Source organism: Panthera tigris, chromosome B2 (assembly GCF_018350195.1).
Source record: "Panthera tigris isolate Pti1 chromosome B2, P.tigris_Pti1_mat1.1, whole genome shotgun sequence".
Taxonomy (NCBI): Eukaryota; Metazoa; Chordata; class Mammalia; order Carnivora; family Felidae; genus Panthera; species Panthera tigris.
Window position 1 is genome coordinate 44,995,911 of NC_056664.1, and position 17,527 is coordinate 45,013,437.

The window sequence follows — 17,527 nt, forward strand, 5'->3', positions numbered from 1 at the left end:
ACTAGGCACAGTAGTTGGCATTTAACAAATGTTGCTCTCTCACATCTGTCTGGAATTGGGTCTATTTGAACAGTGGGAAATTATACTTGTTGGCTGAATTATACTTGTTTCCAACTCTTCTAAGAAATGCTTATGTTTAATCACAGCAATCCTATGTCCTTCCTCATACTGAGGCTAGAAACAATGCCGGGCTGTATTTCAAATCATGACTATTTCTCCCCCTGATCAGGTAAAGGGATTTCGACGTTGTAGTCAGCAGACAGAGACTAAATGAACCAATCACTTATTTCTGTAAAACATGATTTTTTGTGTGTGCCTAGGGTTTTGGTTTGGTTTGGTTTCCCGAAGAACAAACGCTTGTGATTCGTTGGGAACTTTGCGAGGTAAACTACGGGGGTCCCAGTAGCAACTGGGCCTCTGAAGGTTGAAAGCAAGAGGTCTCCGTCTCTCTGCCTCAGTTTCTGTCTATCGACGACTCTTTTCTGGGTAAGTCCCCCAGAGCCTGCTACTCTGCACCGAGCAACACCGACCGCATCGCTCCCGCGGAAAGTGGGGCAACACAGGCTCACTCTGCCTATGGGCAAAAACTTCGTATCCATCTGGGGCGACAAACCATACAAAACGGCCGTCCCAGCTGTGCCGAACTTCAAGGCGGAGGAGTAGCCACAGCTCTTCCGGATTCCTTCCTCTTCAGCCCACTGCACCTGGACGCGGGCGGCTCGCTACTCCCCGACCCTGACGTCACCGCACCTGGCACCAGCTGGGGTGCCGGGTGGTGAGCCCGGCCGCGGAGGGGGCGGGGCAGGGAGAACGAGGGGGCTCTCGCGAGATTTCCTTCCTCCCGGGTGCAGCTCCCGGCACCTTCCCGGCCTCAGTCGGGTCTCAACCTCAGTCTTCGGTGTCGCGTTCTAGAACAGCGGTTGCTGAGGGGAACTGCGGGAGGCGGGCTCCGGGTTGGAGCCAGCGGCCAGGACGAACCGGCTGGTCCCACCTCTGCTGCGGGAGCGAACCGGGCTGGGAAAGCCGCCGTCTGGGCGGGCGGGGGAGGGCCCTCCCGCCGCGGCGGCTTTGGCGGAGGCCCGGCGCGAGGAGCCGCCGCCGTCTCCTGCTCGCGGGCCGCGCCGACGGGACTGTCCGGGGAACGCCGCGGGCGGATGGAGGCGCCACTTCGCCCCGCCTGAGCTCAGGAGGGAAGGAGCGCAGCGCGGGGCCCGCCTCCCGCCGCAAGTGCGGCCGCGCGATCGGCAGGAGGAGGAGCAGCGGGCGCCGGGCTTCTCCCCGCGGGAGCCCCCAGCATGGGTAAGAGACTCGAGGGCGCTTCCCGCCGCCCGACTGCACCTCCCCAATTCGGGCAGGCGGTTCCCCTTCTTGTCCGCGGGGAGGAGACGGGGTCAGCCCCTTCGCGGCCGCACCGCACCCTCCCCGTCGCCCCTCCTCGCCCTGCCTTCCACCTTGCTCTTCTCGCGGAGGAATTGGTCGGAGGGCTCATGGGTGCTTTCTCCTGCGCTCCCCTCCCCGCTTCATCCTGCTTTGGGGAAAGGTGAGGGGTTGGGGGGCGGGGGCACCGGGTCCCCTCTCCTCGCCCACTGCCCGGCTAACCTCGGGCCGAACTTCCCTCCCTGCTCCAGCCTTCTCTTTCCCTCCCCCATTCTGGTTGGATGGGGGAGGGTGATGGAAAAACTTGACAAAGTAGCACTTTTAGCTTCTTTATCTTCAGCGAGGCTTTGTATAGATCGGCCTTTTGCTAGGTTTTCCGTTTGTTGTTGTTTCGAGAGGTAATTTTTCGCTCCGCTGAAACTTGCTAGTGATGCCTCAAGGACAGGGAAACTTGACTTATTTACTTTGTTTTCACGTAGGCAAGTGTATTGGCACTTAAATATTAAATCTCATCCTGAGGACTGGGTTAGGGTTTGATGAGGTTTCAGTGTTGAACCCTTTGAGAAGCTGTTTCCTGTTTGGAGTTAGACTTCCTTGCGAGAGGAGAGAAAAGTACACGGCCTTATATGTTATTTACTGTGTGCTTTAAAGTTTTGTTAGGAGCTAGCAAAAGCAGACCGTGTTGCAGCCTAGTTTGAAAGGGAGTTTTGTTAAGTAGTGTAACAATTCTTTTGATAACAAATTTCGGTGTGGGGTAGGCACTCTCTCAATCCTTTAAAAATTAAAAGCAATTTAAAAGAAGTGTCTGTACTGTTATAAATGTGTGCCATTATAAAGCATACATTTGTGCCACCAAAAAGCATAAGCATGTTCTATAAGAATAATCCCAATTTTGGATTTATAGAGTAAATCAGGAGGATTCTATCCTTTTTTTGTAGTTGAGAGTTGGTACTCTTCATATCAACACACTGTTAACCGAAATTAATAATTCATGCAACTAACAAATGATTTAGAAGCAGGACAAATACAGACTACTGCTGATGTGGCACCTTCTGCCCACACATTGTTTTGTCGGAATGCTTTAAGCATAGTGTTTACAGGTCCTCGCTTAGCTCTTCTGTATTTTGCTAGACTTTCTCCTTTTATGTTCTTTCAGGTAACTTTTGTACAGAAAGTGCTCTTAAACCTCCAAAGAGTAAAACCTTTGCTGTTTGGAACTTACAAATGAGATTATTTCCAATTAATTAGTTGAGTGTAACTGAGTTTTTGAGGGTTTATTCCTTTAAGCGTCAAATTATAAAACCACTGAAACCGATTTGGATGAAATTTATACTAAAATAGGTAATTCTTTTTTGTCTTAAATAGGGTGCAGGGTGTAATTAAACCTCTTGATGACCAAGGGTCATCATTTGTGACCATCAGTTACTGTGATGCCTTGAGGATCTGCTGGATTGTATACAGGACTTTTGATCAGATTCCTTTGCATTTTGAAGTTATTTATTTATTTATTTATTTTTTTTTTTTAAATTTTTTTTAACGTTTATTTATTTTTGAGACAGAGAGAGACAGAGCATGAACGGGGGAGGGTCAGAGAGAGGGAGACACAGAATCCGAAACAGGCTCCAGGCTCTGAGCTGTCAGCACAGAGCCCGACGCGGGGCTCGAACTCACGAACCGCGAGATCATGACCTGAGCCGAAGTCGACCGCTTAACCGACTGAGCCACCCAGGCGCCCCTGAAGTTATTTAAATACATATTTTTCTGCTTTACTATTGGATGTGCTTGTTACTGTGCCCTCTTCACCCTCAGTTCTCTAACTTTTCTACAAAAGTGGGAATCATATTCAAATATGTAATTCTGCATAAAGGAAAAATAAGTCTACCCTTAGTGTGTGAGATGTTCTCTTCAGGAAAATTAATGTCAGAACTTTGGCTTTGGAGTTACTAATTATCCAGAGGCCTTTTCTTAGTGACTTCTCTGCTGTGTTCTGGTTAGGCAAGTTGCTGCATTATCTAGGTAAAGTGTGATATTTGTGTGCTTTCGACTACTCAGAATGTGTTTTGCAGGTGGATTACTTGCGGGCATTTGTAGTTAATTTTTAAAAGGTATTTGTCAGACATTTCCATATGAACGTGTACTTTAAATTTATCAGTCATGTAAAAATTCATATTAAAGTTATCCAAATCATTTAAAAGGAGTTTCCTTTATAATACAAACCTCATTTGTTTGGTTTTGTTATCAGCAGTCTTTATTCCTTATGATTTAAGCTGGTAGCTTAGAATATTCTATGTATTTTTATATGTTATTTTATCTGATGTGTCACAAAATGAAAAATCTCTGATTTCATTGTTTTGAAATAAATTGCATACGCATTAAGTGACGGTTCCTACCATGTGTACTATTTAGGTAGTATAGCTAGAGAATTAAAGAGCATGGCTCTCCGCTGGGACAGCTTAAGGTCAAATCCTGGCTCTTCCACCTTTTAGCTGTTGTAACTGAGCAAGTTACTTAACCTGTCTGTGCTTCAGTTTCTTACTCTAAAAATGGGGTAAAAATAACCTTGCAGATGGTAATGGGGATTGGATGAACTAATACTTGTAAAGTGTTTGGAACAGAGCCAGTGCTGATTCTTGTTATTTTCATTTTCAAATGATTTCCCTAATTCTTGTACCAGTTTATAAAGACAATTCTCAATTTTTGACCTTTGTTAAAAGGTGCGTATTGCATTTAAAGGAAGAGTGAGATAAGATAGATGATTTTGTAGTAATGCAGAAATTAATTTTTTTTTCAGAAGTTTAATTTTGTGTAATACGTCTTTATAAAATTTATGTAGGAATTTACGGGTTTTTTTTTCCAGTGTTGATTATACTTTGAAAAAGTCCCATTATTGGGAGTAAGTTTAGTAGTTCAGGAGAAAGTATATGGGATGAATAGTAGGAGAGACTAGTAGTTTCTTTGAATTTTATGTTAAGCTTTTATGTGTTTAGTTTCTACATTTATTAAATATGGAAGAATACTTAACATAAAGAAATTTGAGGTATTCTCTGTGAAAGAATTTGGGGAGAGTTTAGAGAAATAGAAAGGTAAAACTTTACTTTTCTTACTCCAGAAGTACAGATCTGCATCTTAGAGGGGGAGTAAGACAGAAAGCAAGTGGCATAAAGTGTTAGTTACTATGTGTGAATTTTTATTTTTGAAAAAGTAAGTGGATTTTAAGGATTGAATTTCTGTTACTTTTAGGTAAGGTTCTGAACTTCTTAGTTTAAATTATTTTTTTAAGCTCATATATGATTATTCAACATGTTTAAATAATGAGCCAGTTTTAATGGACGGGAATACGCAGTTGGTTTAGAGATGATAAATGCACTTTTATAATAGAGTGATTTATTTCCTTATTTTGTTGTGCTGTTTGGAGAAAATCTTGATTTATGCAGATAAGTAGTGGCAAATGGAAATTGCCTGCTAAAGGCTCACCTTTCAGTCTCAGGATTTACTTTAATTAAACTAATCCAGAGGATGAAATGGGAATATTAGAACTTTTTTGTTTCGAAGTTCGATCACTAGCAAAACTAGTAATAAGTTGTATTCCTTAACTAGTAAGTACTTGTGATTAGATTTTTCTAAGTGTTTCAAACTTTGAATAGCTATAGTTCCAAAAAATCCCATTAAGGGTGGAAATTCACATTGATATTTTAAATTCACATTGATATTGATATTCACATTGTCATATATTTTTCTAAATTGGGGATTGGCAAAGTAAAACGATGCCACGTTAACTTAATAAGATCTAAATTTTAAGGCATTTGAGTTAAAAACAAAGTTATAAAACATGAAGTGCATTCCACTTGCCAATCAAAAATAAATCCAAGTTTTTATTTACACGTAATCCAGATCTGTGATTTTTTTTTTTCCTCCTCTTATTTGTCACGGAATATCCTTCTCTATTAAATGTATTTTAATTGCAAATTGAGCCATGTGATATATCACATAAATAAAAGAAAGAATAAGAACCATATCATTATTTCAATAGATGCAGGAAAAGCTTTTGACAAAGTACAACATCTATTCCTGATAAAAACTCTCAACAAAGCAGGTTTAGAGGGAACATACTTGAACGTAATAAAAGCCATCTATGAAAAACCACAGCTAACATCATCCTTAATGGGGAAACATTGAGAGCTTTTCCCCTAAGGTCAGGCACAAGACAAGGAAGGATGTCCACTCTCACCACTTTCATTCAACATAGTACTAGAAATCATAGCCACAATAGTCACACAATGAAAAGAAATAAAAGGCATCCAGGTCTGTAAAAGTCACAGGATACAAAATCAATGTACAGAAATCTGTTGCATTTTTATATACCAGTAATGAAGCAGCAAAAAGAGAAAATAAGAAAACAGTCCCATTTATAATTACACCCCAAATAAAAAGATCCCTAGGAATGAACCTAACCAAAGAGATGAAAGACCTGTAGTCTGAAAACTCTAAGAACCTAGTGAAAGAAATTGAAGATGACACAAAGAAATGGAAAGACATTTCACACTCATGGATTGGAAGAGCAAATATTGTTAAATTGCCTGTACCCAAAGCAGTCTACACATTTAATGCAATCCCTATCCGAATACCAACAGCATTTTTCACAGAATTAGAACAAACAGTCCTAAAGTGTGTATGGAACTACAAAAGACCCTGAATAGCCAAAAGCAATCTTGAAAAGGAAAAGCAAAGCTTGAGTCATTACAATTTTGGGCTTCAAGTTATATTTTAAAGCTGTAATAATCAAAACAGTATGGTACTGGCACAAAAACAGACACGTAGATCACTGGAGCAGAATAGAAAATCCAGAAATAAATCTACAATTATATGGTCAATTAACCTTTGACAAAGAAGGAAAGGATATCCAGTAGGAAAAAGTCTCTTCAACAAATGGTGTTGGGAAAAGTGGACAGCAACCTGCAAAAGAATGAAACTGGACCACTTTCTCACACTATACACAGAGATAAATTCAGAATGGTTAAAGACCTAAATGTGAGACCTAAAACCATAAAAATCCTAGAAAAGAACATAGGCAGTAACTTCTTTGACATCGGCCATAGCAAATTCTTCCCAGATATGTCTCCTGTGGCAAGAGAAACAAAAGCAAAACTAAACTGTTGGGGCTACATCAAAATAAAAAGCTTCTGCACAGCAAAGGAAACAGTTAACCAGACCTAAAGGCAGCCTAAGAATTGGAGAAGATATTTGCAAATAATATATCTGATAAAGGGTTAGTATCCAAAATATATAAAGAACTTCTACAACTCATCACCCCAAAAATGAATAATCCAATTGACAAGTGGGCAGAAGACATGAATAGACATTTCTTCCAAAGAAGACATACAGATAGCCAGTAGGCACATGAACAGATCCTCACCATCACTTACAACCAGGTGAATGCAAATCAAAACTGCAGTGAGGTATCACCTCATACCTGTCAGAATGGCTAAAATCATCAACACAAGAAACAACAGGTGTTGGCAAGGATGTGGCGAAAAAGGAGCACTCGTGCACTGTTGGTGGGAATGCAAACTGGTGCAGTCACTCTGGAAAACAGTTCAAAAGGTTAAAAGTAGAACTATCTTATGATCCAGCATTTGTACTATTAGGTATTTACCCAGAGAATACAAGAATACTAATTCAAAGGGATGTATGAACCCTATGTTTATAGCAGCATTATTCATAATAGCCAGGATGTGGATACAGCCCAAGTGTCCATTAGCTGATGAATGGATAAAGAAGATGTGCTGTGTGTATATGTGTGTGCGTGTGTGTACACATATGTGTGGAATATTATAGTGGAATATTATTAAGCCGTAAAAAGATGAAATCTTGCCATTTGCAGTGACATGGATAGAGCTACAGAGTATAATGCTAAGTGAAATAAGTCAGAGAAAGACAAAAACCATATGATTTCACTCATATATGGCATTTAAGAAACAAATAAGCAAAGGGAAAAAATAAGAGGGACAAAGCAAGAAACAGACTCTTCATTATAGAGAACAAACTGATGGTTGCCAGAGGGGAGGTGGGTAGGGATGGGTGAAATAGGCTATGGGGATTAAAGAAACACACTTGTTATGATGAACACCAGGCGTTGTATGGAAGTGTTGAATTACTGTATTGTACACCTGAAACATATGATACTGTTAACTAACTAGAATTAAAATAAAAACATAAAATGTATTTTAAGTATGGTAAATGTTTAATTTTCTCATGTGCATATGAAAAGTGCTGTCATGGGAAGGGCTTGAATGTAGGCAAAGAAGAGTGTAATGATTCTTGATTCGGGTGAGAAGAGGACAAAGCTACAGTTCTGCTTCCTAGGTAAACTGGTGAAGCAAGGTATTAAAGATCTGAAATTGTTCAGTTTGTGTTCAGAAGAGAAAGGGCAAATAAAATCTAATATGTTGTTGTGATTGAAATTAGGCAGATTAGGTAATTGTTATGATGGATCTGTGACTTGCTTATCTATCTGTAGGATTTGATATCTAACTACTAGGTAGATTGACCTAAATCAAGATATATAGGTCTTTCTACATGGAAGAGAGGCCAAAACACTGGTGTGGGGAATCTGGATAGAGATCCATAAACGTCTGTAGTCAGCCTGTCGGCGGCATGAGCGATATGTAAAAGGCGGTGTGTATAGACAAATAGAGTGGCCCAGCTTGGGGTGGGAGTGGGATGTTGGTTGGTAGCAGGCACTAGGTAGAGGTTCAGACTGACATCTTGTGGGAAAAGGGAGGAAATGGGGTTTGGCAGTAGTCTTTGAAGTCCTAGCCACAGGGAAACAAAATCAGATAGCGTCTAGATTTTTATGAGAGACAAGGCAGGTATTTTTCCCCAGGAACAAAACCAAACTTGGTTATTGGAATTGTGTAGGATGAGCCAAGCAGTAATACTGAGCTCCTAAGCTATAGATGTTATATATTTTCTGTCTTGAGAGTATATTAGTAGCCTGCATTAGTTCCTGGATCTGTAAGTGGCCTTGGATAATGGGGTGATGTGAGATTCTCTATCTAAATACTTGAGAGGATATTTCCTGGTCACAGTCTTTCTCTTTTACTTGGTCTTCTTGGTCTTCTTTCTCTTTACTTGGTCCTAGGGATTTGATGTATCTGCCTTTTCTTTGCTGTTTTTCACCCCAGTGCAAAGCAGATAACAGTTTCAGTTTACCCTTCTGTTTCAGAAACAAGAACACAATCCTTAACAAGTTGAGTAGTTGTAACTACCAATATGTAATATTAAACAGGCAAGTAAGAAGAAATTTGAAAGTACCACTAATTACTGGTTTCTTGGTTTCTTTCACTGAATTAAAGTTAGCCTATTTATTAGAAAGACGTGTTTGTTTGTTTTTGGTTTTGATTTTTGTTTGATTTGTAGCCCTTTTCACTGCTCCCACCATACTTTCCCTCCCTTTCCTCCAGCTTTTTTTAGGTTAATGTTAGATGTTTAGACACAGAGTCATTTATTACCATTGTTAGGCAGATAAAATTCCTTTCATAATCCTACTAGGGCTTCTCTGACCCAAGACTGTGTTATAATACAGTTGACCCTTGAACACCTCTGGTAAGGGGTACTGAGCGCCCCCCCCATCTCTAAAGTTGAAAATTGAGTATAACTTTGACTCCCCCAAAACGTAGCTAATAGCCCACTTTTGGCCAGAAGCCTTACCGATAAACAGTGGATTAACACATATTTTGTATGTTACATGTATTATTTACTGTAGTCTTACAATAAAGTAAGCTAGGGAAAGAAAGTCAAATGTGGGGGCACCTGGCTGGCTCAGTTGGTAGAGCATGTGACTCTTGATCTTGGGGTCATGAGTTCAAGCTACTCTTCGGGTTAGAGCTTATTTAAAAAAGAAGGGAGAGAAAATACATTTGCAGTATTATAGTGTATTTATTTAAAAAAAAAAAAAAAAAAAAAAGAAAAGAAAAGAAATCTGTGTATAAATGGACCTGAGTAGTTCAAACCTGTTTTCAAGAGTCTATTTTACTTTGTTTTTCAGTCAGAACTCTGGTTTTAGCTCCAAGTGAAGTAGGCATTTTGGACTAAATTTGACATTGTTTCTTTTTTGTATTTTGGATTTTTGTTTGTTTCTGAAGGTCTCAGGTATCTGGATGTTCTGCTTTCTTAACTGGTTTCTTCAATCGAAAGTATATTTACTAGTTTTTTGCACTTAGGGAAACTTTTACTCTAAAAAGAAACTGCTTTTTTAAAAATTCATTGTTCTAAATTGAGATCCAGTTTAAGATGTTGATCTGTTACAGATATGGCAGTGTTACAGATGCTTTCTTTGCTAGAACCTATTTATACTGTATCAGTTCTTTTCAGTACCTCTAGGAGACTTGGATTTTATAATCTTTCACATTTTGTATCTGTTCTTAAATTTCCCATCATGATCCCATTCTCTTTCTCAACTAATTTACAAAGACAGAGATGACTCATATGGGATCCCAAATTCTAGTATCTGTTTTAGTGTCATGTAGCTCAGGTTCTTTTTAATGATTCGGTGTCTAGGTAATTAATTCCAAGAGAGTGACTGTGTGGCATCTAATCACTGGGAGTTTCTAGTAGGAAGATACTTTAGTATGCTAACAGTAACAAGTAGTTACCACCAACATTAAGAGACATGCTCTGTTGTAAGGTCTTATGGTCAAGGAAAGGAGCTGTATGTGAAAGCTTAATCAAGAAGTATTTGCCTTAATGTGAGGATTGTAATTAATGTCATGCGATGCACTAGGGAGAGTAGGACAGATATATATTTTGGTGCCTCAGGTAGTTTATAGCAGTGTTATGGATTGGGCATATTATTAGAATCCCCTAGACTTAAAAAAAAATTCATAGCCTCTGGAGATTCTAACATAAATGCTCCTGCCTCTTCCTCCCTCCTGGTTGATGAGTGTCATGAATGTTTTGAGATGGCTTATAGTGTTATGATAGGAATAAGACTTAACATAATAGGAATAAAATTTAACATATGAGTCATTACAAATCTAAACAAGAGAAGGAATGTAGTTCATTAAGATGTATTCCAATGTCAGAAATGTTAAAATGTAAATAGAGAAGCATGAGGAAGATCAGTTGGAAGGCAAGTGGGATTTGTTCATCTCTCATTAGTTTGACCAGTGACATAGTAAGGACTTGGCAGTAGCCAAGCTAATTTTTTTTCTATTCCTGGTGCTGAGTCTTCAGAGTGAAGCATGTCTTCATTTTAACTGATATCTTTAAGATTCTTTTACCTGAAAAATTAAAACTGCCTTAACATTGTTAGTATCTATCAGTGCCCTAGTACTGAGGCCCGAAATTTACTATGAGTGAAATTTCTAGAGCATTTATCATGATTATTGTAATAATCAAGTGCCAAATTGTTTGCTTGGATTTTAAGTGTAGAAGTTAGTATATTTGTAAAATTGAGACCTATAGTCTTGGCTAGAGTATAATGTTTTCAGGAAACATTGATCTTTCAAATGTATTCTCTCCTACATGGCTTTTTTTTTTTTCTTATTCTTTAGAGTAGAAACAACAAACTTCAAGTTATTTAGCAGTGTGTTCTTCTAATATCAAAGTTTTGTATTAGATTTCAAAATTCCTTCTCTGCTGCAGCAGGTTTCCCTCTTTCATTTTGCCTTACTGTTTTGGAGTGTGTGTGTGTGTGTGTGTGTGTGTGTGTGTGTAAATAAGATGGAGACTCCATTTTTACTTAACTATTAGTTAGACCATTCTTAGCAAACACATTATATGAAGCAGTTAAAAAAATTTGCCTTAAATGATGAAAATAAAAGTTTAGAATTTTCAGAATGAATGTCAAATGGATGTGTAAAGGTGATATTTTAGACCCCAAGGTAACCCCTTTCCCATAAACATTTCCTGAATTACTTATATTCTTTATATTTTATAAAACCCAATTGAATTTATAGCTAGAACGTCATCGTTTAAAGCCTGAATAAAAACTCCTTTGTTATTTTCTTTATTTCATATATAATGAACGACCATACTTGCCTCATCACTTTTATTTTACTAAAAAAATTTATCACCTTTAATAACTGGCAGAAAATTATGAGTCTGCTGTGTATCCACTAAATCTATGATTCAGCAATACTTTAATTTGGAATAATAGGGGAGAGGGATCCAGCCAGTCTAAAGAATAATACAAATTTAAGTATGGTATATTGAAGTATGTCCACCTCAACCAGACTAACAAAATCTGACTAGTGGAGCTACTGTTTCAAGTTGGTATGAGGTCTAACTTATCTTTTAGAAATAAACCCTTTAGGGGTGCCTGGCTGGCTCAGTTGGTGGTGTGCAATTATTGATCTCCAGTGAGTATAAGCCCCACTGTTGGGTATAGAGATTACTTAAAATCTTAAAAAAACCCAAAAAACAAACAAAAAAACCCTCTTTAATCCTTTCTATATGACTCATTTTAATAGAGAAATCAATAATGTCAGATATTAAGCATCTTGTCCGGTGGGCTGCTGATTGCCTGCTCCATCTGTGTTGCATGATGTTACATTCTCCTAGTAAATAAAGGGAAGATGATCTGTTTTGTAAATCAGAGACATTTCTATATGAGTCTTCACATGTTAAACAAATGTAGGCATAAAGGCTTAATTTGCTCAAAATTTGTTTAAAATAACTTGAACAGGGCACCTGGGTGGCTCAGTTGGTGGAGCGTTCAACTCTTGATTTTGGCTCAGGATCCCAGCCTTGGGCTCCATGCTGAGTATGGAGCCTGCTTAAGATTCTCTGTCTCTCCCCTGTCCCTCTTCTCTGCTTGCATGCTCTCTCTCTAAACATAAATAAAATAACTTGGACAGTGTTTATTGAACTATAAAATTATACCATCTTAAATGAGTGTTGTGAAGCAAGTGTACATACGTTCTTTGAGGCATACTAACCTGATAAATTACATATATAATTAAAAGTTTCCTAATGTGTTAAAAAATAAAGAGGAACAGATGAAATTAATTTTAATATTTTGGCTATGTTGACTTAAGGAAAATAGTTATTTCAGTATATATTCAGTATAAAAAGTTATTAATGAGATAGTTCACATTTTTTTTCCTGTCTTTGAGATCTGTTGTGTATTTTACATTAATATAACACGTTAATTTGGATTAGCCACAATTCAAGTGCCCAGTAGTCTCATGTGTCAGGTGTTACCAGCTGAACAGTACAGTTTTAGGATGTAAGCCTTTAGGTTTGTTGTGAATCTAATGAAAGTATAAAAATATTTTTAAATTATTATACAATTACAAATTAGCACATAAGGAATTGTACCCTTCTAGAGTTACTTAATGATAAACCACTTTTGGTCTTACCTGATTAATTTTATATTAGATACGAGTGATAATCTGTTGTAATTAGATAACAAATATATTTTCTCATGGAAAAAAGACTTAGTTTAGTAGATTGTGTGTAATAGGCCTGCAGTTTGTTTCATTCTGCTTTCTTTTGTTTTGTTTTTAATTTTTTTGACGTTTATTTTTGAGAGAGACAGAGCATTAATGGGGGAGGAGCAGAGAAGAGTGGGAGATATGGAATCCAAAACAGGCTCCAGGCTCTGAGCTGTCAGCACAGAGCCCGACGCAGGCTCTAACTCAGGAGCCATGAGATCATGACCTGAGCCGAAGTCGGACACCCAACCGACTGAGCCACCCAGGCGCCCCTCATTCTGCTTTCTAAATGAAATACGTTTTTTGGCACTTGGCCTACTGGTATAATAGAGAAATTGAAGCTTTGCAAGCACATTTGGATTGTTATTTGAAAGTATAGTTTGGCCTAGTAATTAGCAGTTCTTTCATTTTATAATGCTTAACTTTGGAGATAAGATTTAAGAGTGGTATTTCCCAAATACATGAATACTGTTGGTCAAGACCACGAAAGAATAACAGAAATAATAATTGGTGATATAATATGTTCCCAGTTGATATGGGAATACATGTCAGGAGCCTGTCAGTTTTAAACGTGTAAAATTTTGCATGAACCTTTGTAATGGAATTGTTTTCGGTACAGGATCTATATTTTTTATTGGATTTTCAGTGCATTCTGAAAAAAGTTCTCAAGGAGACTCTTAAATGGCTATTCTATGATTTCTTTTCCACATTTTAACATTTCTGGTTCTTTGTAATCAGTGCTATCCCACACTAATTGCTTTTGCCCAGAACAATAATAATTATAATTCTGTCTTGTCAGTAAATACTTTGGTTTAAATTAGATATTTTTTGAGGTCTTGTATACCAGCACTGACAGCAGCATTCAAAATAAAAAGGTGGAGAAGATCCTTGCCCTGGGTTGTTTAACAATTAATGGGAGGTTGCAGTATATTGTAATGGCTGTTAACATTTAGTGAATATTTATTAAGTACTTCTGTTTAAGGCATGGTTTTAAGCACTTTACAAGCATTATTTAATTTAATTCTCACAACAAATCTATACGTTTTTGGGTTCTGTTATTTTTCTCATTCTGTAGATTAGGAAAGAAGCATAGAAGTAGTAGGTAATTACTACTGAATCCAGACAAGTGTCTGTATTCCAGTGCTTGTGCTACTCTTAACCACTAAAAAATGTGGAACTAATTCCTAACTCTTCCTCTGAGAGGTGTCTTTAAGGTTATAGATAACAGGCATTTAGATCTTCCATATCCTGCCCTACTTTTTTTTTTTTTTTAATCCTCCATTCTTAACACATTATGACTGACTTTGTAATTTCCTTACTTACATGTTTATTGCTTATTTACCTTACCTTTTTAGAATGTAAATACAGGGTGTACAAAGTTTTAGAATATAAATTCCAGGAGTGCAGAGCTGCTACTTTTTTTTTTTTTTTTTTTTTTTAATTTTCGTTCTTTATTAGATATATTCAGGTACCTGGAACAAGTGGGAACCTTCCAGTAGCAGCCCCTCAAATATTTGCTGAATGAGTATGGAGTATCATTATATTTGTGTTGAAAGAAGAATTTAAAATTCTAGGCAATTTAGTATCTTCCATTTCAGTGCTACAAATAGCTATGTACATTTGATATATCAGGCACTGTGATAGGGCTTGGGAATACAAAGATAAGTGAAACAAAGTCCCTGCTCTCAACCTTGGCCAGATAATGTTTTTTGGTAACTTGAAGGTAACACCTCTTTGAGTATATGAATTTAAGTTATTTTTTAATGCACGTATTTACTTTTCGTGTATGCTTGGAAACATGGAGAAATTCAAACGATAACTTTAGATTTTTTCATGATTCTGATTATTCTTATAGGTTCTTGCAGTTGTTTACATAACTTCATTACATTTTATTTATTTATTTATTTATTTTTAATTTTTTTTTTTTTTAACATTTATTTATTTTTGAGACAGAGAGAGACAGAGCATGAACGGGGGAGGGTCAGAGAGAGGGAGACACAGAATCTGAAACAGGCTCCAGGCTCCAGGCTCCAAGCTGTCAGCAACAGAGCCCGACGCGGGACTCGAACTCACGGACTGTGAGATCATGACCTGAGCCAAAGTCGGCCGCTTAACCGACTGAGCCACCCAGGCGCCCACTTCATTACATTTTTAAAGTGTTGAGAGTGAAATTGTCTTTTATAGCAATTTTCCATTTTTTGGTAAGCTAAAATTTCTTTTAAACTGATATATTGGCTAATTATTAGCATTTAAGGAATGCTTTAAATGCTAGGCATTTTATTCAGTATTTAATTTCCATTGGAGCATTCTGGGATTAAACATCATTGTTTCCATTTTCCAAAATCAGAAATGGAAGTTAAAGAGATTGTTACTCACCCAAGGTCAGAGCCAGGATGTGGAGAAGGCTGGAGTGAACTTGCATTGTTCTGATTTTAAAGCATGTCCTCTTATTTTTAATTATTTTTAAATGAATTATAATTATATATATATATAATTATTATATATATAATTATAATTATAATATTATTAATTATTTCTTAAAACATTGAGGGAGAAAATTGAGCTACACAGAGCAAGTGATACAGATTGAAATGACTATTCCAATGTGGTGTAAGAAAACAAATTTAAATATTTATTACCCTAAAATTGTGGATTGGTATTATCCACATGTATTTGGTATTTGGTACATGTATTTGGGTAACTATTTTCTCTTAAAAGATTTTAAATTTCAGCTATGTGTTACACTTTGGTCTTTTACTTATGTATCCAGTAGATTATCATAAGATTTTTTGATGAATTCTTTAAAACTTTATGACAAATATATGGTATGTTTTTAATGTGGCTTGAAATGTGCTTAAAACTAATTTCTACTGTTTTTTCAAAATTAATAGTGGAAATGAAAATCTGAATGAGGACTGTGTAAACAATTATTTTTATTTACTTATGTATTTTTATTTTAGAGAGAGAGCGCATGTATGTGCAAGTGAAGGAGAGGGGCAGAGGAGGAAAGAGAGAGAGAATCTTACGCAGGCTGCACTTAGTGTTGAGCCTTTCATTAGTCTTGATCTCAGGAGCTTGAGATCATGACCTAAGGGGAAATCAAGAGTTGGGTACTTAACCAACTGAGCCACCCAGATGCCCCTAGATGAGGAATATTTAATAGAATTTTCCACCTTGTTTGCTTTTCAGATGTATTTTGTATATTTGTTCTTAGGAGGCATTAATTACATGTGCATGGTAATATTTTTGCTTTGAACTAAGTCTTTATGTGATTAAAATCCTTTTGTTTTTTAAACTTAGATTATTTTTGTAGATATTTGTCACCTATGGATCTGACTTAGTAATATTAAAAGGAATGTAATACTGTGTAAAAATTTTCTTATACTACATACTCTATTCTCTGAATACTCTGAATAAGAGCACTTGGTACTATGCAGACTTTTGCACTCTATTTGAAATACAAAAAGGAGGGTTGCATTTTGTGTATGATATCTTTAGATTATGCACAAATCACTACCAGTGATTTACTTATTTCTGTTGAAAGTAAAGCATGTTTATCAGTTCTCTCTTAATTTGAGGAGAGCACAGAAATTCTGATATTATATGGCTAAAAGGACTTTAGGGCTTACCGTGCTTTTCATTACTATTTTGACTGGGTAACTTTAGGGAACCTGAATAATGAAATGTCAAGTAACATTAAGCAACGCTCATCAAAGTTGCATTTCTCCATTTATGTAAAAATAGCCCTGGAAATAAGTTCCTGGTAAAGATTTTTGGTTTTGGCAAGAAATATTTATTACTGAAAATAAAAAGTAAAAATATTTTTTATTTTTATTTAAAAAAATTTTCAAAATGTTTATTTTTGAGAGAGGGGGGAGGGGGGAGGGACAGAGGGAGGGAGACACAGAATCCTAAACAGGCTCCAGGCTCTGCACTGTCAGCACAGACCCTGATGTGGGGTTTGAACTCATGAACTGTGAGATCATAACCTGAGCTGAAGTCAGATGCTTAACTGACTGAGCCACCCTGGTGCCCCCAAAAAATATTTTTTATTTTTTATCTTAATTATTTAAATAAGAGGTATAAAGTATTTCTATCATATTACTGCTTCTTTGGAGTAAAGCTTATAATTGTTTCTGAATTTACAGTGGAATTTTTTTTTTTGTTAATATTTGTACAACTTCTTGTATTTTGTCCTTTGCTATAGTAAACAAAGGTTAAAGCTCAAATGTATAATATAACCAGTGATGTGACATAGAGTATATTTAATTTGACAGACCTAATTAGATATTGTAATATTTATCTATACTGTATTGATCAGAACCAAAGTAAATATTCCCTAGTGAATGCCCATACAGTTCAAACCTGTTTAGAATTTGTATAAATTGTTTATATTATTTTTTTATGAAGTGACTTTTCGTTATCAGAAGAATAAATATTTATTAGGGCAGAATAGTTGGCAAACATAATATTACCATCAATATTTTGTGTATAATTTTTTAAAAATTCTGGATTTTAAGATTTTTAACTTTGATTTTCAGGCATTCTTTTATTTTTAAAAAATCACTATTTTTATTGTTTTTTTTTTTAAATCACTATTAGAAGATAAAATTGTAGACTCCTTAAAAAATACTACCAGTAAACACTGCCCCTACCTGCAGCCAAGTTGTTAAGGAAAAAAAAAAAAAAATACATATATATATATATATATA

General features: G+C 36.8%; 1 protein-coding gene across 1 annotated transcript in view; it reads left to right on the forward strand.

Annotated features, from left to right (window-relative positions):
• The first annotated feature begins 1,158 nt into the window (after window positions 1-1,158).
• LOC102955036 (CD2 associated protein) overlaps window positions 1,159-17,527 on the forward strand; it is a 139,994-nt gene continuing 123,625 nt past the window's right edge. The window contains exon 1 of the mRNA XM_042986523.1: window positions 1,159-1,299. Coding sequence (XP_042842457.1) covers window positions 1,296-1,299 — 4 coding nt within the window. The 5' untranslated portion in view covers window positions 1,159-1,295. The remainder of the gene's footprint in view (window positions 1,300-17,527) is intronic.